Genomic DNA, 21,133 nt, shown 5'->3' on the forward strand with positions numbered 1-21,133 from the left:
ATTTATAATATGGCTGGGAAAACAGTTTAGAGGGGAAGGTGGCTCACTCTGCAAGTGTAAGGACCCAAGTTCAGATCCCCAGAACCCGAGTTAAAAAAAAAAATCTGTGAATGGTTGCATGTGGCAGTAATTCAAGGGAACCTGTTATGATAAAAGGCACCTGTTGCCCTCCTCTGACCTCTGAGAGTGTGCATGGCTCGGTGCAGCACACACATGCACATACACACTCACAGACATAAACACACATCTACACACACTCACACATGTATACACACATGTACATACATACACACTCACAGACATAAACACACATCCACATACACACTCACACATATATACACACATGCACATACACACTCACACACATGTATACACATGCACATACACACTCACACACATGTATACACATGCACATACACACTCACAGACTTATACACACAAACAAGCTTACAGTCTTCTGCAACCCTGCTTTCTGAATATGTGGTGCTACTATCTAGGCTCTCTGTGGCCATGCAGGGAAAGCCTCCCTCCTGCTTCCATGTGCACAGGGTTTTCTTGTAATATGGCTCTATCTGATCAAGGCTGAGTTAGACTAAACTCAGAGAAGTGAAGCTCACACATTCCTAACTACATAAATATGACCTGCTCAGGCCATATATGTATATGTGTGTGTATACATGGTCTTCGTTCAGGCCATGTTTAGGCAGCTATGTTGTTGACACTTCATGAGTGTAGCATCTCTGACAGTTTAGGAGACACAGTCTCACAGTGGACTTCCCATTTATGTGGCTCTTGAACTATTTCTGCCTGCCTGGTCCTCAATGATCCCTCAGCCTTAGGCTCAAGAGTTGTGTTGTAGCCAGGCAGTGAAGGCGCACGCCTTTAATCCCAGCACTCAGGAGGCAAAGGCAGGTAGATCTCTGTGAGTTTGAAGCCAGCCTGATCTACAGAACAAGTTCCAGGATAAACAGGGCTACACACACACACACACACACACACACACACACACACAGAGAGAGAGAGAGAGAGAGAGAGAGAGAGAGAGAGAGAGAGAGAGGAGCTGTGTTGTAGAGGTGTGCCACTTGGGCGTGGCCACACAGACTGGCTTCACTTCCTCAGTCCTGCTTTTGCCACGCCCCTCCTCTCTGAGCAGCAATCTAGCAACCTCCTTTATGGACAGCTCAAGAAATGCCTCACGCACGCAGATGCCTTGTTAGTGTCTGGAAGACACTGTTTGATTGAAGACACCCCCACCCTGCTCCTAGAGTCTTTTTGTCCCCTCTCCTATTATGAACCCTGAGTCCTGAGAGGAGGGGACATGGTATAGATGCCCCGTGTAGAGCTAAACACGCCGCAATCTCTTATTCCCTCACACTGAGCAGTTGTGGGTCTCTGTGATGATTGCTGTTAACTTCAAAAAGAAGCTTCCCTGATGAGGGTTGGGAGGGAGGGTGTGCCCTAATCGCAGAGTATAATGATGTCATACACAACCAGCTTAATACTGTGCCCATTCAACACAGCAGTTCTCAACCTGTGGGTCACGACCCCTTTGGGGACCAAATGACCCTTTCACAGGGGTCACCTAAGACCATCAGAAAACACAAATATTTATATTATGGTTCATAACAGTAGCAAAATTACAGTCACGAAGTAGCAACAAAAATAATGTTATGGCTGGAGGTCACCATAACATGAGGCGTTCCTATTCAAGGAACTATTAAATGTCTGCAGCATTAGGAAGGCTGAGAAGCACCGATTTAACAGAATAAAAGTGATAGACTCTCCTCTAGGGTCTATGACCTCTCTAGCCACAGCTTCTTGGCTCTAATAATGGTGCCAGGCATGGGTTCCGTCGCGTGGAGTGGGCTTTTTTTTAGAACTCAGAGTGACTCAAGATTGAGCCAAACAAAATCCCTGTCCCAATCTGGGGAGCTATTGGCAATCGAAAGCACTGTGGCAGGAGAGTCGGTTTTCTTTTTTTTTTAGTGATGTGGCCCCCAAGAGGCTGCCTGTGCAGCTGTACATGATCCGACTTCCAGGCATATGCTAGCAGCACTAAGTGGACCACGTGAGTTTTACACACACACACACACACACACACACACACACACACACAGTCGGGAAGGGAGTGATCTTAGGGGAGGGAATGGGGGTGGACTTGATCAAAACACATTATATGCATGATGAGATGCTCAAACAATGAAAAGAAAAGAAAACCACAATTACACGGAACAGCAGTGGGAACAAAATTGATGGTTAACAGTGTTAAAATTATAGAATCATGTTCCACTCCTACCAATAAAAATATGTTTTACCAACTTAAGAAAAAGAAAGACACTCCCCTCCACAGCACACCCCTGCTTGAAAACACCTTCTCAGGTCTTCACTGCCAGTGTGGAGTCCCCATGTGCCTGGAGACACATCCTGCAAAGGATGGGGCTCTTCGTAACTCACCTAGATCCCAGCATAGGGCCTGAAGCTTAGAAAAATGTCCACTGAGCTTTACAAGTTCTCACCCAGGGCTCCACCTTGATTGCCGAGTTGCAGAGAACCGGTATCATTTCCTGAGGGTGCCCTGCCCCCTGTTGGTCGAAGGCAGCATTGCAGGGGTGCCTGGCCATTGAGCAGGACTCTCCAGTCCACCATCACCCGCTCACCCCTCCCCCTCCTGCTCCCAACCCCCAACCCAGCTCTTAAGTGGGCAACCCTTAATATCAGTGGTTCTCAACCTTTCTAATGCTGCAAACTTTTTTAAAAATAATTTATTCAGATTACGTCCCGATTGTTATCCCCTCACATGTATGTTCCCACCCCTCCTCCCTCTTTCGCCCTATTCCCCTCCCTAGACCTCTGACAGAAGGGGACCTCCTCCCCCAGCATGTGATCACAGCAACAGGTCTCATCTGGATAGCCTGCTCCCTCTTCCTCTGTGTGCCACCCAGCCTCCCCACCAAGTGAAAGTGATCAAATTGGGGGCATCAGAATTCATGTCGGAGGCAGTCCCGCTGCCACCCTGTTATACAGTTCCTCATGTTGTGGTGACCCTCGGCCAGAAATTTATTTCATTGCTCTTTATAAGTGTAATTTTGCCACTGTTACGAGTTGTAACGCAAACACCTGATGTGTAGGATATCGCATGTGTGACTCCTGTAAAAGGGTCATTCGGCCCCCAGATTGAGAACCACGGCTTAATGTACGCATGGAGTCCTTCACCATCCATCCACTCCACCTGACCCCTCCAGCCCCACACAGACTCTTACAGGATCCTCACCTGCTATTGTTCAGGTTGCCTTCCCTCCAGGGGGCGCCCAAGAGCTCAGTTTGTCTCCTATGAACTCTTAAGCACGCGCCACCCATGATTCACTGTCATGGGGCGGGGCAGAGAGTCCCTGTGTCTCCTGCTCCACACACCATCTGTCACAGCACTTGTCGCCTGCAGCACTGTGGGGACAGCTCCTTCCTGAGATCAAAAGGTCTCCGACAGTACAGCTGTGTCTTATCATGGCCAGGACACATAACTGAGCTCAGTTCTCCAAACTATGGACAAAAGCTTCCTCTGTCCCTAGGAAGGCGGGAGGATCTCTACTTCTTTTCTTTTTCTTTCTTTCTTTCTTTCTTTCTTTCTTTCTTTCTTTCTTTCTTTCTTTCTTTTTTCTGAGACAAGATTTCTCTGTGTAACTTTGGTAGACCAGGCTGGCCTTGAACTCACAGCGATCTGCTTGCCTCTGCCCCCTAAGTGCTGGGATTACAGGTGTGTGTCACCACGCCCGGTTTCTACTTTCTTTTGTTTTGTTCAGTTTTGTTACCTTTGTTGTTTTTGGCTTTTGACACAAGGACTCACTATGTAGCCTTGGCTGACCTGGAGCTAGTAGCTGTTGTAGGCCAGGGTGGTCTCAAACTTGCCTAAACACTGCTGCCTCTGCCTCCAGGTCTGTTTCTCACAGCCAGGCCTGTGCTGCCCAGTCTAGTAGCTGTGGCCACTTGTGACCAGTAAACACTGAACTACGTATCACCTGTGACTAAGTGATACCTTATTTGATGTTTATTTATTTATTTTATGTGCATGTGTCTTTTGACTGCACATGTCTGGGTGAGGGTGCCGGATCCCCTAGAATGAGAGGTTACAGACAGTTGTGAGCTGCCACGTGGGTGCTGGGAATTGAACCCGGGTCCTTTGGAAGAGCACCCAGTGCTCTTAACCACCGAGCCATCTCTCTAGCCCCTTTATTTGGTTTTAATTTACATTTAAACACCTATACTAAGCACTTGGCTGCCAACCATCAATTTTCTGAACTCTACCTACAGATCAAACATTGATGATGGAAACTCAGTGTTGAGTATGAAAAGGACGTAAGCCTAAGATTCACATTGTATTCCAGAAACCTAGTATTAAAAAAAAAAAAAGTACATGCTTCAATTTTATTCTAATTATATGATAAAATGATAACATCTGGGATCTGGTAGATAAATACCAGACACTAAATTAAAACTAATTACAGGTCTGGAAATGTGAGTAGAGAGCTTGCCTAGCATTCACAGAGCCCTGACTTTGATCCTCGGCATGGTATAAACCATGTGTGGTGCCGCAGGCCTCCATCCCCAGAACTCATAAGGTAGAAGCAAGTTTGTCAAAACAGTAAGTTTGACTGGCTCCAGTCAGGACTACATAAGATCTGTGTCAAAGGAAAACAAAGTAAAAGTAACTGTGTATGTTTCCTTTGCTTTTTTTTTTTTTTTAAGTTTTTTGAGACAGGGATTCTCTGTGTAGCCCTTGCTGACCTGGACTTGCTTTTGTAGACCAGGCTGGCCTCAAACTCACAGAGGTCTGCCTGCCTCTGCCTCCCGAGTGCTGGGATTAAAGGAATGCGCCACCACACACAGCTCCCTTTGCTCTTTTTAAGTGAAACTGCTAGAGAGCTGGAATTCCTGTAGAGCCCTCATCCTTGGCTCCTATTACATTTATGCTGAGTGGCACGATAGGAGACAGAGGTTTACCAGGCTCCTGAGCTGGCTCTGGAAGTACCCTGATACTGGATGATGCTTAGCAGCATCTTTAGTTGGTACCCACTGATGACTGTACCACTCCATGCCTACATGTGACTACTGAAAATGTCTCCAAGCATCACCAGCTGGCCCCTTGAGGAAGTAAGAGCCACTACCACTCCAAATGAGAACCACTGCCCTAGACCCTCTGCTAATCACATCCCTGTGAAGGACATTTGTGTTGGGAGTGGGAGGAAAGAATGCAAGGCTTGTAGCCCAGGAAAGAGACCAGAGGTGGCCAGTTCAGGACTGATGGCTAAGCGCCAGGCCTCCAGTCTGTGCTTGCTGGCTCCGTGGAGAAGTACAGAGTGTCCCTGTGTGTGGATCAGGAACAGGGGGAATGGGGGGAAAGGGTGGGGGGAGGGGATGAGTGACAACAGAGCCCACGCAGAATCTCAGGAATCAGACTCCAGAGACCAGACTCAAAGTACAGAACTAACTTTATTTTGCAGTGTATGAGCCTTTATACGATTAAAGGGCCAATCAGACCATCCCAATAGCACCAATAGGAACCAATCAGGTAGGTGTACCTATAAAGGAAATGGGAGGAGGGGGGGGCAAGGTCACCTCAGGAGCCTTCTGTAAAGAAGGGGGACGCAGTCACCACCCTAACATGGTATCCATTTTGAGACTTCTCTCCTGTGCAGGAGTCCCTAGTAGACCAGCACTGTGTGCAGTGGATCAGGATCTTTCTAGAACTCTTAGAAGTTGCTGACACTTCACTCACCATTCTCTGTGGGCCTCCAAAAGGCTTACCACTATCTCTGAGAGCCGTCTCTACTGCTGAGGTCAGAGGCTTGCTTTCGATGCCCTCTTTCGGGGCATGTTGTTCAGAGAGCTGCCATTTCTGTGCAGGGAGCCCGAGAAGGCTTCAGAGAGGATAAGAGAGAGGGGAGGCCTGAGTCAAGGCAATGACACCACATACCGGAAAAGCAAGGAATGCAGCTGGGCTGCAGGGTGGGGGCGTGGCCATAGCTCCCCTCCCGTACTGTGCAGAGCCCTGGGTTCTTTGGAAGGAGGCAGTGCAGAGGAGAGGAACCCCTGGATACAGGTGACACCCCCAGATGGTTGGAGAATATTGTGACACTCCAGCATCCCAAGGGATCTGTATACACAGTATCATATGGTTGGCTTTCCCAGCACTTACTCTGAGGAGATTGTGAAAAACGGAAAACCAGAGAAAGGGCTGAGCGGAGAGGGAATGCAGCTCGGGGCAGCAGTTCTCAGAACAGACACAAGGCCCAGAGTCGCCTCACTGAAGTTCAGAAGCTCTGCTCCAAGCCAGCAGCCCTTGCAAGCGGCACCAACCGCCGCCATCCAGGAGGGAACAGGGCCCTGTGACCTTCAGAGAGGTCACAGTCTTTCTAACTCACTGGCAAACAAAAGACCTAAAGTTCATCAGCAAGACTAGAGAGGCAACATAACGTGTTAAAATCCAAACAGCTCTCATGCACCCTGAAGGCCAATTAGAATTATAATGGAAAAGCATCCCATGAGCCACAGACAATCCTGATCCAAAAAAAAGGGGGGGAGGGATAAGCAAGGAATGTCCACGTCTTCCTATGGGGACACAATAAAAGCTTACTGAAGGACGTAAAGTAGGTCTGAGTAAATGGAGTGATATATCATACTTGGGGACACGGAGATGCAATAATAGGAAGATGTCAATTCTTCCCAAATTAAATCTATAAATTCAATGCATATCCAATCAGATTCCTAAGGGGATTTTTATAGAACTTGACAAGCTGACTGGAGAGCTCATCTGAGAGAGTAAACAAGCAAGATCAAGCACGGACATTTGGAAGCAGAAAAAATGGGACGGGACTTGACCTACCGGATATCAAAACAAACTATAAAGCTAGAGAAATTCAAACACGTAAGAGATGGCAGATCAAAAGGATAGGACGGGAAACGCAGAGACCAACGCCAGGAAGATGGAAGAAGCGGGTTACAAAGGTCACTGTGTTTTGTCGCTACCTTTCTCATCACTGTGACAAAATACCCACAAAAATCTTACCTCAAGGGAGGGGAGGGGCTTCTTTTGACTCACGGTTTGAGGGGATACAGTCCACCGTGGTGGGGAGGCATCCGGCCAAGTGGAATGAGAGAGAGGGTGAGTGCTGGTGCTCAGCTCAACTCACCTCCTCTGTCCTTCCCTTTTCATTTAGTTAGGGACCCTGTGTCACAGGAAAGTGACAACCACACTTGAATGGGCTTTCCTTACCTAGGTTAAAGTCCTCTGGAAGCCGGGTGGTGGTGGCGCAAGCCTTTAATCCCATCACTCGGGAGGCAGAGGCAAGTGGATCTCTGTGAGTTCGAGGCCAGCCTAGTCTACAAAGCGAGTTCCAGGACAGTCAAGGCTACACAGAGAAACCCTGTCTCAAAAAACAAAAACAAAACAAACAAACAAAAGTCCTCTGGAAAGACCTTTAGTGACTAGCCTGAAAGTGTGCCTCCAGTCAGTGACAATGACAATTAACTACCACCGGGTTGGAGAGATGGCTCAGAGGTTAAGAAGAGCACTATCTGTTCTTCCAAATGTCCTGAATTCAGTTTCCAGCAATCGCAGGGTGGCTCACAACCATCTATGAGATGAGGTGCCCTCTAGTGGCCTGCAGGTGTACATGCAGGCAGAACATTGCATAAATAATAACTAAATAAATAAATCTTTAAAAAATAATAAAAATAAAAGAGCAAGGCATGGTGGTACATGCCTTTAATCCCAGCACTCAGAAAGCAGAGGCAGGTGGTTCTCTGTGAGTTCAAGGCCAGCCTGGTCTACAAAGAGAGTCCAGGACAGCCAGGGCTCTGTGTAATAGAGAAACCTTGTCTTGAAAAACCAAAGAAGAAGAAGGAGTGGGGAGGAGAAGGAGGAGAAGGAAGAAAAGAAGAAGAAGAAGAAGAAGAAGAAGAAGAAGAAGAAGAAGAAGAAGGAGAAGGAGAAGGAGAAGGAGAAGGAGAAGGAGAAGGAGAAGAAAGGAAAATTAACTACCATATCTGGGCTCAGGTCAGTGAGGAAAGATGAGACATTCAATGCTGGAGATAATCACTTATCTGCTTGGATATGTGAGTGACAAGCACGGGGAATGCATCTGTGGGTACCGTTACTGTATCTCACAAGACGCCACCAAGTAAACTCCAAAGAGATGGTGTGGCTAAAATGCCTTCCCAGGGAGCTATAAACATCTACTTACTCCTTCTTCGAGGTACAGTTCCACCCAAGTTCACTCTGGAGAACCAATAGTGTATCAGGCTTCCTTACAGAGCCTACTACGTAAAGGGCAACTTATTGGAGTATGAGTCTGGCACCCCAAAACGCAGAACAGGAGATTCTTCACAGGGCAGGGATGAGGCCTTTCTCACTGATTGAGCCCTGTCCCTATACACTCTAGCCCCTCCCACAAACCTTAGGGCAGAATTGCATACAACTGGTTGGGAGGTGTGGCTGGTGACTCAGGTGAGGGTCCTCTGACCCTGTGACCTCCCCCTTCCAAGAAGGAATGTCAACAGTTAAGGAGCCCAGCTGTGATGATCTTGTTGTGAGTAGACCCAGCTGAACTCCCCAAGATGGTGGTTGTTTGGCTCTAAGTCTAAGCCTGTATAACAGAGTAACACAGCTTAAGCCAGTTGCTTTAAAGAAACAAAAACAAAACAAAACACAAAACAATTAATATACAAAATATTAGATCACAGACCTATCCTCTTTAATACTGGGGTGAGAAAGTCTTCCTCGGAAAGCCACAGATCCGGAAAAATAAAGAGCAAGCCAGACAGACTGGACTATGGAAGAATTTAATTGCTTGGATGTTCGTCTAAGTTGCTAAGCTGAAAAACAAATGAGACTGGAAGGAATTTCTTTGATGTAGATCTTCAACAAAGGCTTTCTCCCTGCAAGTCTGTGAGTGAAGGAGACGCCTGGCAGCAGGAAAGACAGTAGGGTGGTTGGAGTGGCTCCACCTGCACCTGAGCAGATGGTCACTGGCTCCTGCTGGGGACCTGAGAAGGATATGCACTCACTGTCCCCACTCACTGTCCACACAGGGACAGGAAGTTCTTGCTCATCCTCAAACCAGCCAGCCTTTGTTTGAGAGGGGAACCTTAACTCCCTGCACCTTGAAGTCTATAAGGATCGGGTAAAGAGACTGTCCCCAGACAGGTCAACAATCGTGGCTGTGAAGGTGACCTTCAAGTTTGGGGCAGTGAGGACAGAAATGGCAATGCCAGCACTCATTACAGCCATCCCACAAAGCTGTCATAACTGTCCCCACCTCTCAGATACCCCAATAGGGGACTTGTCCAGAATCCCACTAAACCCAGAGAGGAATGGGCCTCGAGCGAGGCCTATGCTACATTTAAAAATGTGGGCATGTCTGTGTGGGACCATGGCAGGTGCAGGGCTGGGATTGGCAGGCAGCATTCTCCTTACACCCAACCGTGTGCTTCTCCCACCCCTTTTTAGATTGAGTAATGCCATGTAGCCCCACTGCCTGAACTCTAAATCCTCCTGTCTCAGCTGTTGAGTGCTGGGACCACAGGCATGTGCCTGTCTCTGTTTTGTGTCTGTTACTTGTTTTGTTTTGGTTTTGATTGTTTTCTTCTCCCCATTTCTCTTTTATTTGTTTCCACTATTTTTTTTAATTTTCTATATTTTATTATTTTTATTTTCTATTTTTTTTTCATGGGACACTCACCTGAGTCTCCAGGACATATTTTTTTCTATAATTAACAAAAGGGAGTGGAGCTGGAGAGATGGCTCAGTGGATAAGAGCACTCACTGCTCTTCTAAAGGATCTGGGTTCAATTCCCAGCACTCATATGGCAGCTGACAACTGTCTGCAACACCAAGATCTGACACCCTTAAACAGACATACATGCAGGCAAAACACCAATGCGCATAAAATAAAATTTTAATTAAAAAAATGATTTTTAAAAAAAAAGGCCGGATGGTGGTGGCTCATGCCTTTAATTCCAGCACTTGGGAGGCAGAGGCAGGCGGATCTCTATGAGTTTGAGGCCATCCTGGTCTACACAGTGAGTTCCAGGACAGCTAGAGCTGTTACACAGAGAAACCTGTCTCAAAAAAGAAGAGGAGGAGGAGGAGGAGGAGGAAGAGGACGAGGAGGAGGAAGAGGACGAGGAGGAGGAAAGAAGAGGAGAAGAGAAGAGGATAGGGAAAGACCAAAAGATCTGGGAAGGGAGTGAGAGCTGAGCCTAGCCTTTCCTCAAGTGGCACATCCAAGGACCAGTTTTTTGTTTTTGTTTTTGTTTTTTGGGTTTTTGTTTTTGTTTTTTGTTTTTTTTTTGAAAGCCCAGAGGCTCTTTCCACTTCCCCTCTCTCCGTGTTATTCAGCCTGGATGTTGGGAAACACTTATCTGGGTTTCAAAGGTCACATCAGTGTGACACTAAATCCCTGTCTTAGCTGTGTGAGTCATGGCTAGCCATCCTGGCTACAGGAGTGCCTTTTGGAGTATGCTTATGTATGAGAGGCTCCAGCCTCTGGCAGAAGAGGGGTAGCTCAGGGGAACGGAGTCAGCATCCTCGGCGAGTCCTCCATGCAACTGGTGTGCAATGCTTGGGGGCAAAGGCTTTCTGCTATCTTGTTTGGTTTTATTCTCACTATGTGGACCAGACTGACCTTGAACTCATAATCCTCCTGCCTCAATCTCTAGAGGGAAGGGCTGGAATTACAGATGTGTGCCAGGATTACAGATGTGTGTCACCATGCCTGGCTCGTTTTCTCTTTTATTTTTACTATATTTGTATGTTGTTTTGTATGTATGTATTTAGGTTTTTAGAGACAGGATTTCTCTGTATAGCCCTGGTTATCTTGGACTCATTTTGTAGACCAGGCTGGCCTCGAACTCACAGATATCTGCCTGCCCCTGCCTTCCGAGTGCTGGGATTAAAGGTGTGCACCACCAAACCTGGCTTGTTGTAATTTATTTTTGCAGGGCTGGGGAAAGAGCCAAATGCCTTGAATATGCCAGGTGTGAGCTGCTGTCCAGCCTGAATCATGACCTGTGTGAGTGTGTGTGTGCACTCGTGTATATATATGTGTATACACAAGTTTGTGTTTGTGGGTACATGTGTATGTTCCTGCATGTGAGGGTCTGAGGTTGATGCTGGGTATCACTCTCCACCTTACTCTTTTGAGCCAGGGTCTCTCTCTCTGAACCTGCAACTCAACAATTCAGCTAAGCTGGCTGGCTGGGCAAGCCCCCAGCATGCTCTTGTCTTCACCTTTCCAGTACTGGAATCGCTGGATCCTGCTGCTATGGCTAGCTTCCTTACGCAGGTGCTGGGGATTTGAACTTTAGGCCCCCAGGCTTGTACAGCAAGCATTTTACCCACTGAGCTACCTCTCCAGCTCCTGGATTAAGGCTTCTGGTGAGGCTTTTGTTTGTAATCTTGCTGGCACAGGGAGCTGCAGTCAATTGTGCTGACACAAGTGAAGCCCTGGATATTTGTTCCCAGGATTTTGGAGAGAGGGGGATGTGTAAAAATGTGGTGTTGTTGTTGTTGTTTCTTTCTCATTTGGTGCTATCTTTAGCGTATAACGATTTGGTAAAGAATACCTTTAAGCAAAATTAAAACATATAATTTTCCTCGTATTGGATCGATTGTCCTTTCAAATCTTAAAACTATTATGGAAAATTGTTATTTTATGGTAGTGCATTTGTTTCTTGAGATTCGGTGAAAATCTATTTTCTTGTAGTTCTGCAGTAGGGTGCTCACTTGCCTGGCAGGCATGAGAGTCTAGGTTAAATATCCAGTGTCCCTCTCACAACTCCATGGCAAACATTAAAATAAAAACAGCCAGCCGGATGTGGTGGTGATGCTTTTAATGCCAGCACTCAGGAGGTAGAGGCTGGCAGAGCTGTGAGTTCGAGCCTACAAAAATCGAGTCCAGGATAGCCAAGGCTACACAAAGAAACACTGTCTCAAAAAATCAAACCAAACCAACCCAAACAAACAAACAGCCTAAAAAGAGAAGAAACACAGCTTTCTCCAGAAGCAGGAGTTTGTCTTCAGCCAAAAACCATGATAAAACTCCCACCAGAGCATGTGTGTGTGTGTGTGTGTGTGTGTGTGTGTGTGTGTGTGTGTGTGTGTGCGCGCGCACACACACACACACAGAGAGAGAGAGAGAGAGAGAGAGAGAGAGAGAGAGAGAGAGAGAGAGCGCCAGACGGTATGAAAGCTGAGATGTGTGAGGAAATAGAAAGCCTCCAACAGCACAGGTAAGAACAGCTGCTGTTGTCCCTGTTCTAGAAGCATCTGGATGGTTCTGGGATGCACACCTATGAGGGGAAGCTCTAGCTGTGCAGGTTGAGTTTATAGGCATCATTCCACAGGCCTGGGAGCTGCTGAAAATGTAAATGCAGCCTTGTCCAGGGGCTTTTGGGGGGACAGCTGCTCGCTTGCTTGTGGGGTGGATGGTGGGGTGGTAATAAGGAGCTAGAGATGACCTGGGTGGCCATCACTGGTAGGATGAGAAGCCAGGGTAGACTTTCATCACAGAACACAGAGCACAGTTAGAAAGAATCTTTGCAGGGCGTAGTGGCACACGACTTTAATCTCAGCACTCAGGAGGCAGAGGCAGTATTAGTATTAGTACTAGTACTAGTACTAGTACTAGTATTAGTATTAGCATTAGCATTAGCATTAGTATTAGTACTAGTACTAGTACTAGTACTAGTATTAGTATTAGCATTAGCATTAGCATTAGTATTAGTATTAGTACTAGTACTAGTACTAGTATTAGTATTAGTATTAGTATTAAGAATTTCATACAGCCGGGTGTGATGGTGCACACCTTTAATCCCAACACTCGGGAGGCAGAGGCAAGTGGATCCCTATGAGTTTGAGGCCAGCCTGGTCTACAAATCGAGTCTAGGACAGCCAAGGCTACACAGAGAAACCCTGTCTCAAAAAAAAAAAATCCTTGCCAATACAAATTAAGTGTATTCTTGGCATCATGAGTAGGACAAAACTTTCGGCTTAAGTGTTATGTTTTATTCCAAACCATGTGTAATATAGTACTCTTGCATAAATCTAGATGAAGCAACACACATTTTTAAAGAATAAATACGGACAAAATTTACATTAGCACTACTTTGCTACAGAAGGGAGGAGTGCAGGAAGAACAGTTAACAGAAAGCAATGTGTTAATTGTTAGGAGAGTTAGGTACCAGACTCAAGACCTATTAAAAAGATGTGGTCAAGACAGTGGTGTGGGTGTCTCCATGGGCAGCAGATCAACAAGCACCCAGCATCAACCCCCACATACACGGTCCACTGGTGTTCTAACAAGAGTCCAGACATTGCAGGGAAGATAGGAGGAGTTGGGCCTATGAGATGGCTCATCAAGTAAAGTGCTTGCTGCTAAAACTTGATGACCTGAGTTCAATTCCTGGGACCCACAAGGTGGAAAGAGAGGACTGATTCCTGCACATTGTTTTCTGGCTTCCAAAACACCCATGTGGCACACAGGTGCCCACTTGAATGAGAGAGAGAGAGAGAGAGAGAGAGAGAGAGAGAGAGAGAGAGAGAGAGAGTATTCATGCTACAGGGTCTCTCTGTGTAGCCTTGGCTGTCCTGGACTTGCTTTGTAGACCAGGCTGGCCTCAAACTTACAGAGATCTGCCTACCTCTGCCTCCTGAGTGCTGGGATTAAAGGCATGCACCACCACGCCCGGCCTAACACTATGATTTGTAACAGTAGAAAAAGTTATAGTTATGAAGTAGCAACAAAAAAAATTTTATCATTGGGGGGAGGGGTAGGTCTCTAAAACATGAGTCGCAGTGTGAGGAAGGTTTGAGAACCACCGCATCAGTTGATTGGCCCTGCTGAAGGCTCAGTGGAAGGCAGCGTTCTTTTCAGGAGCTTTCACATAGCCTAAACAGTGAGTTCAGAGGGTTGTCAGTCTGAGACTTGGGAGGTTCTAGAAGACACTGGAGAGAAAGGGAAGCCCTCTTCCCACAACTCACCTATATCCACCACCCCTTCCAGAGCTAAGGAGATAATTTCCCTTAGCCACAAAAACAAGGAATTAATTGGCATGTGAAACATTAGTGGACCTCAAAACAAATAAGCTGATTTATGTACTATATGATTTCATGCATGGGACTGTCTAGGAAATGCAAACTACTCTACAGCCATTGAAAACAGCTGGCCTAGGAGGAGCCCTGGAGGGAGAGAGGGAGGGAGGGAGGGAGGGAAGGAGGGAGGCATGGAGGGAGGGAGGAAGGGAGGGAGGGAGGGAGGGAAGGCTCCAGGTGGCACCGGGAAACTTCAGAGCTGACGTTTATGATCCTGATTGTGCCGATGATGGTTTCCTCAGAGAAGCATGTATCTCACCATGTTACTGTAGTGTTAGGGTCAGAGCCTGAGCCCTGGAAGCCCTAACAAGCCAGGCTCGGCCACCTGCTCACTGTAATGCCAACTAAAGAGACAAGTCATAGCCGAGGGCCTGGGGAGGTGGCTCAGAGGTTGAGCCCTTACTGTTCTTGCAGAGACTCTGAATTTTGTTCCCAGGATACTCATCGGGCAGCTCAAAACACCATGAAAGGTCAGTTCCAGGGGATCCAATGCTCCCTTTTGGCCTCCATGGCACCTACATACGAGCAGTGCATATAACACCCGCCCCCCCACACACAAATAACTTTTTTAAAAATTAAAACAGTGGAATGCAGAGCAAGATGATTTATTCAATATGGCCACACTAGGAAGAGAATTGAAGAGGTTCAAGACCCCCCCCCCCATGTCCATTTATGGGTCTGACAGGTTAAAACAGAGGAGTACCTAACTAAACAGTTGCACGCAGTCAAGGTGTGGTCACCTTCGAGGTGGTCTGGAACAAGTTGTCAGAACAGTGTGAAATCTTTCCAGTAGACAGGTTTCTTTCCTGGCTGGCACCAACTCTCAGCCTTTTTCTTCCAACACAAGATTCTTAGGGGAAATACTGATTTGTTGGGTCCATTGTTACAATAGCCTGACAGCCCAAGGAAGGGACGCAGCGTTTTTCTTTTGAATATCTGCCTTCCTGTCAGGTCGGTTACAATTGTGCACTTTACATATGTGCAGTCCAGTGTGTGTCATATTTATCTAGGTGGCTTTTATTGTTGTCCTTGTTAATACAGCAATAGGTCAGGCAGTCTGGTGCCCAGAGTCCTCCAGCAGACTGGCAGCAGAGACGTGCCAAAGTCTGTGCCCTGGAGCCCATCACGTAGCCATGCTCAGAGAGCATGGAGCATGGAAAGCGCTAGAAGGGCGTGTAGGACCCACGTTAGTTAATTATTACCGCCTGCGGCCGGATCTCTGCCCCGCCCACCCCCCACCCCCCTCCCCGCGGTGGCCTCCAGCCTGCTGGCCGCTCTCTCCTCCTCTGCTGTCACCTGCTCTCTGCTCTGGACATGGTAAGCAAGCACAGGAGGTCTGGCGGACCCTGACCGGGGACCAGGAAGCGGTGGGGCGAGGGGGGAGGGCGGGGAGCGAGGGCTCCGATGCTGGAGTGAGGGTCCTGCTGAGCCTTCCGCAGCGCCATCGAGCCGGGCTAGGGTTACCTAGCCGCCGTTAGGGGCGCTGGGGCGCAGATATGGGAGGTGGCGGTGGCGCTGGGCCCTGGAGAGACTGGAGCCTGACATGTCTCCCGGGTCTGGTCGGCCTGCGGGACGGGCTCCGACGGGGTGTGGCAGGAAGGCGGGTCTCGGTGGTGCTGTCCTGGACGTACAGACTAGCTGATTGGTCCCTTAGGGTGTCGGATCTGGCGGGGCTCATTTCTTTGTGCACCCCAGTACGGTCCTCAGCCTTGTGCCCCGGCCTAGCACCTAGTTGGGGCTCTGTGTCCCACCTGGAGCGGTGGTGGGTCAAGATCTTAGGTCCTTAGGAAAGGGGTGTCTCTGCAGCTGCCAGACCTGGCAACCCTTCCCAATCAACAAAGTTCTCTGCACTCTCCTGGGAACAGTCAAGCATGGGAGGGCAGTTTTGGAGCTGTGGCCTGGGAAGGGTCATTGGGGACCAAAGACACAGGCTTGGATAATCAGTAACCCCCTCAGTCCACACTACCAGAGGCTCACAGCGCTTTGCTAAGCAAACAAGGCCCTTAGTCCTCTGACCCCAGAGTTCAGAGTTGTTGTCTGAGTCTTGGTTCTGGAAAATTCTAAAGAGAAAGTACTCCTAACCCCGCCACATCCCACTAGCTCACCTCTACCCACCACTGCTCACTGGTGCCCAGTGATATCTGGTTGCCTGGTTACAAGGGCCCAGCTTATCAGCCACTGAAGGACCAGTTCTGGAAAGACCTCCCTATTAACCACAGTGGAGATCTCTGCTGCCTTCTCTACAGCCACGCCCACCCAGGGCAGCGGAGTGATGAGGTGGAACCTGGTTGTTTATGAGAGCACATACAACAATGATGGTTCTGTAGGTACCAGACCTGCCACAGGTCTCCTTCTTGTCCTAGGAAGTGCTCTTTTCGAGACAGGATCTCTCTGTGTAGCGTTGGCCGCCCTGGACTCGCTCTGTAGACCAGGCTGGCCTCGAACTCATAGCGATCTGCCTGCCTCTGCCTCCCGAGTGCTGGGATTAAAGGTGTGTGCCACCACACTCAGCTAGGAAGCCCTTTTTTAAATGAAGCTGACATCCACTGAAATATTCTGCTGGCATCTCTAGGTCAAAGGAGAGGGTCTCAGCCCTTTACCCATGAAGCCAAGGGGCCATCTGGCTGGTAATTGGGCAGAGCCAAGGCATAAAACCACCCTGCCAACCTACCCCAGGGTATCAAAACTTATGGGTGGCTTGCAGGGCTCAGTTCGCCTTCTTCCCACTTCCGAGGCTTTGAGTTGGTGTCAATTTGACATTGCGTCCCAGGGTGATGGTTCTATTTTACAATCCTGTTTATTAGACTCATGGCTCCATATGCCCCAGAGGATAGAATTGACTCTAACTTCTACGTTTTCTGGACAGTCCACTCAGGACCTGACCTAGTGTGTGCTGAGGGTCCCACTATGGGCACTTTGCACAACATGGCTAATGAATATGCTAAGTGCCCTTAACACACTATTTCCATGTTGGAACTGGGCCCTGTGGGGGCCAGAGTCACAAGGGGCCAGAGACAGCCATCCTGAGAACCTCAGCCTGACAGCTGTGGACGATGTAGGGGCATGATGGAGGCAGTGCTCACAGCTGCAAGGTGGCTGAGAATCATCTGGGACTATGCTTAAAATGCTGGCTCCTGCATCCAGCCCTGGGACTGTAGGTATAAGAGGCCACACCTTGAGTCCTTGATGTCACTGAGGATAAGTGAGGGAAGAGCAGACCGCTCACATCTCCTCTGTCCGGGCCTGTTTCTTCTCTAGTCCATCTAGAGAAAGGGTGCGGGGATGGAACACAGAAGGAATGCTGAACAACAGGGATGCCAGGAAGGGCATATGCAATGCGTTGGAATTGGGCTGAATTTTGCTTTAACTCCCTTGGTAACAGGGTGGCGCTTACATGGGAAGATGGGGTGGGGGATCTGTGAGGCTTTGGGAGCAGGAGTTGGGGAACACTTCTCTACATCACATATTCTTTGGCATTCTCTAACTCTGAAGCAGGTATAAAACCCAGGATCTGAGCTGCAGATGTGGCTTAGTTTGTAAAGTGCTTACACATATGAAGCTCAGAGTTTTCAGTCCCAGAAAGCATATTTAAAAAGCTGGGCATGAGGGGGTGGTGCAGACCTGGCACTTGGGGAGGCAGAAGCAGGCAGATCTCTGTGAGTTTGAGGCTAGCCTGGTCTACAGAGTGAGTTTCAGTACAGCCAGGCTACAAAAAGAAATCCTGTCTCAGAATATAAAATAAAATAATAAAATAAAATAAAATAAGCTGGGCATGATAGTGTGTGCTCATAATCCCAGCACTGGGGAGGCAGGACAGATGGATCTCTGAGATTCTTTGGCTAGCCAGCATAGCCTACTTGGTGAGAGGCCCTGTCTTTAAAATAACAATAACAACAACAACAACAACAACAATAATAATAACAATAATAAAGAGGGCTGGAAAGTTGCTCCGTGGCTCCTAAGAATACCGGCTTCTATTTCAAGGGACCTGGGTTTGACTCTCAGCACCCTCATGGCAGCTCACAACTGCCTGGGACTCCAGTTCTAGGGCACCTGGCACCCTCTTCTGGCCTCTGCAGGGACCAGACATGCAGGTGGTATGTAGACTTATGTGAAGACAAAACATTCATACCCATAAAATTAAAAAAAAATTAATTAAAATATAGGTAAATGATACCGGAAGAATGACATCTGAGGTTGTTCTCTGGCCTCCACATGCACCTACCCGCACAAACACATATACCAAAACCAAACCAAAGGCAAAAACACAAAACAAAAAAATATTAAGACCCAAGAGCCTATCAGTAAACCAGCCTAGACCTTACCTCCTCGCAGGGCATATCCATGGAAACCAAAGGGCCTGTTGCTTGCTATGAGACACGTGTATCCACTGAAGCTAGCACGGGCTAAATTTCTCCCAAAGGTCTAAGGCAACTCTTGACATATAAAAAGAACACGCTGGGGCCTTTGTTCTCCCTCTTGTAGGCTGGCAAGGCACACAGACTGAGTGCTGAGGAGCGGGACCAGCTGCTGCCAAATCTGAGGGCTGTGGGATGGAATGAACTGGAAGGTCGAGATGCTATCTTCAAGCAGTTCCATTTTAAAGACTTCAATAGGGTACGTGGAGCAGGGCCTGTGTGGGCCATACTGTGTGTGTCATGTCCTGTCCTGTTAGCTAAGTGACTTGCAAAGAGGAAAAGGGCCTTGGAGCCTCCCTTCCTGGAACTTGAACTTGAGGAAGTCTTTGGAGAAGACAGTCCAGGTAGCAAGCATATGCCCTTTTGAAGGTGCTTTAATAAATGGCAAAGAATTAGCAAATACTAACAGCCTGTATTGTTTGCACCACATTGGTGATGCTAGAGATACTAATATGGGCCTCAGAATCAGGAGCAGGATATCACGGGGGATATGATAGAGCTCTGGGACTCCCTGGCAGAAGCTAAGCTCTTCTCCTGCATCAAGGCCTTACTACCCATGACAAGATCTGGGTCTTCCTTCGTTTTACCAGGCTTTTGGATTCATGACAAGAGTCGCCCTGCAGGCTGAAAAGCTGGACCACCATCCTGAGTGGTTTAATGTTTACAACAAGGTGAGTGAAGTTGTCCCCCATGTTATACCCTGCCTCTGTACATCTCTTAGAACCCCAAGTCTTCCTGAAGGTTCACCGTTGGACCTGACTGTAGGCCCTTCCTCGCCAATTAGCTGTTGTCCACTTCTTCTGTCCTTCCTAGAGCCAACAGAGACTCCCCACCAAACAGCCAGCTTCACTACAGATAATAAGTGCAAATTAAAACACTCTAAAATGCTGTGGCCAGACATTAAGAAGGGAAGACTCAGGAAGAGAGGGCAAATAAAAGGGCGTACCCACTGCTAACAGCACTAATGGCTTTATTCTAGAAGGAAGAATGAGAGAGCAATAAAACGGAACTGAGGTATCTGGGCATGGCCATCAGATCAGACTGATGAATGTGCTAAGAGCTCTGCTGGACTGTTTAGAAAAACACCAAGGGTGTGTTTAGGAGCCTACCTCAAGGCTTAAAATTTTTTTTGTTTACATTTATTTAGTGTGTGTTTATGGGCACAGATATACTGTGCATGCGGAGTCAGAGGATAACTGGTGGGAGGTCTGTTTTCTCCTCCTACCCTGTGGGTCCCTAGAGGTTGAATACAGGTTGTCAGGCCTGTTGGTGAATGTCTTTTCCCACTGAGCCATCTTGCTGGCCCCTGACTTCAGTTCTTTTTTGTTCTTGATACCTGGATTTTTTTATCCTATTGCTGAAGTCACCATTTTTGGAAACGATACTAGGAAAAATGATGTGTAAGCAGCTTTGCACCTTTCTTAGAGCTGTCAGGAAAGCGGTCACAATCTACTGTCTTCAGAACAACTAGTGACCAGTTTCTGTCCTAGAAGTAATTACAGCGACTGGCTACTATCCTGCAGTTCCTGGTAGAGCTGAGCCCACAGCTGATGGCTCTCTTGCTCTTCCCGGGAGGACACTTGCCCGTGCCTGAACTCCTGGTTTTCTCTCCTTCAGGTCCATATCACCTTGAGCACACATGAGTGTGCTGGTCTTTCAGAACGGGACATAAACCTGGCCAGCTTCATTGAACAAGTCGCCGTGTCTATGACATAGATCCACCCTGTTTTGTATTTCCTGGGGGGTAGGGGTGACTGAATGAGGAACCTAGGGAGGAAACCAAGGAGGCTGGCCCTCAGCAAGATGTCAGTGTCAAAAGAAAAGAAAAGAAAAGAAAAGAAAAGAAAATTAAAGAAAAGAAAAGAAAAGAAAAGAAAAAGATGTCAGTGTTAGTGTCAACAGCAGATCTTTACCTGTGTCACTCTTCTCACTGGGCCTCTGCCATGTTACCCTAATTTGAATAAGCTCTCCCTTTCTCTGTAGGGTTCCCAGCGGCAGTAGTGTTCTTTCCAGGCTGTATCTTGCTCCTCCTTTCTAGTTCATTTTCCAAGTACCTGTGATTAAACCATGACTCAAAGTCCAGTCTCAGACCCCACAACTAAAACAAGCCCCACTGTATTATGGAAATATGTTCTTCATGCCTCCAATAAAACAATGCTATCAATTGGTTCAGCTTCTAGAACCTTCTTTTCCATGGGTCATGCCAAACTGGAATCAGTCATGTTTCGTTTTGAGGGGTCTGTCCTGTCTTTGTGGCTCTGGGGATAAGACCCAGGGCTTTCTTTGCACATGCTCAGCCCGCAGGAATTATCCCAGTAAGGCACTGAGCCTGTCCCCTGCCCAAATGCAATAGAATGGTCACAAGGTACTGAGGGAGAGCGAGGGAGAGGAGCAACTCTATCTTCAGGTTCACTGTTATGCTGGAAATAATGGAAACTGGCAACAGGAAAACCATACGCTGTTACTAGACAAGATGAGCCGTGAGCTAAGGGAACACAGAGAAGTGAGTAATGGTGACAAAGGAGGATACTAGTTATGCCTCAGAGACCACAACTGCCAATAGGGTATC

The 21,133-nt window shown here is 47.7% G+C and overlaps 1 protein-coding gene across 1 annotated transcript; it reads left to right on the forward strand.

Annotated features, from left to right (window-relative positions):
• The first annotated feature begins 15,357 nt into the window (after nucleotides 1-15,357).
• On the forward strand, nucleotides 15,358-20,731 carry PCBD1 (pterin-4 alpha-carbinolamine dehydratase 1). Its single transcript, XM_084752313.1, has 4 exons — nucleotides 15,358-15,463; nucleotides 18,632-18,763; nucleotides 19,155-19,235; nucleotides 20,182-20,731. Exons 1-4 carry the CDS (start codon nucleotides 15,461-15,463, stop codon nucleotides 20,278-20,280), a joined length of 315 nt encoding a protein of 104 aa, XP_084608439.1. The 5' UTR covers nucleotides 15,358-15,460; the 3' UTR covers nucleotides 20,281-20,731.
• Nucleotides 20,732-21,133: the final 402 nt, after the last annotated feature.

Source organism: Acomys minous (assembly GCF_964271855.1).
Source record: "Acomys minous genome assembly, chromosome: 13".
Taxonomy (NCBI): Eukaryota; Metazoa; Chordata; class Mammalia; order Rodentia; family Muridae; genus Acomys; species Acomys minous.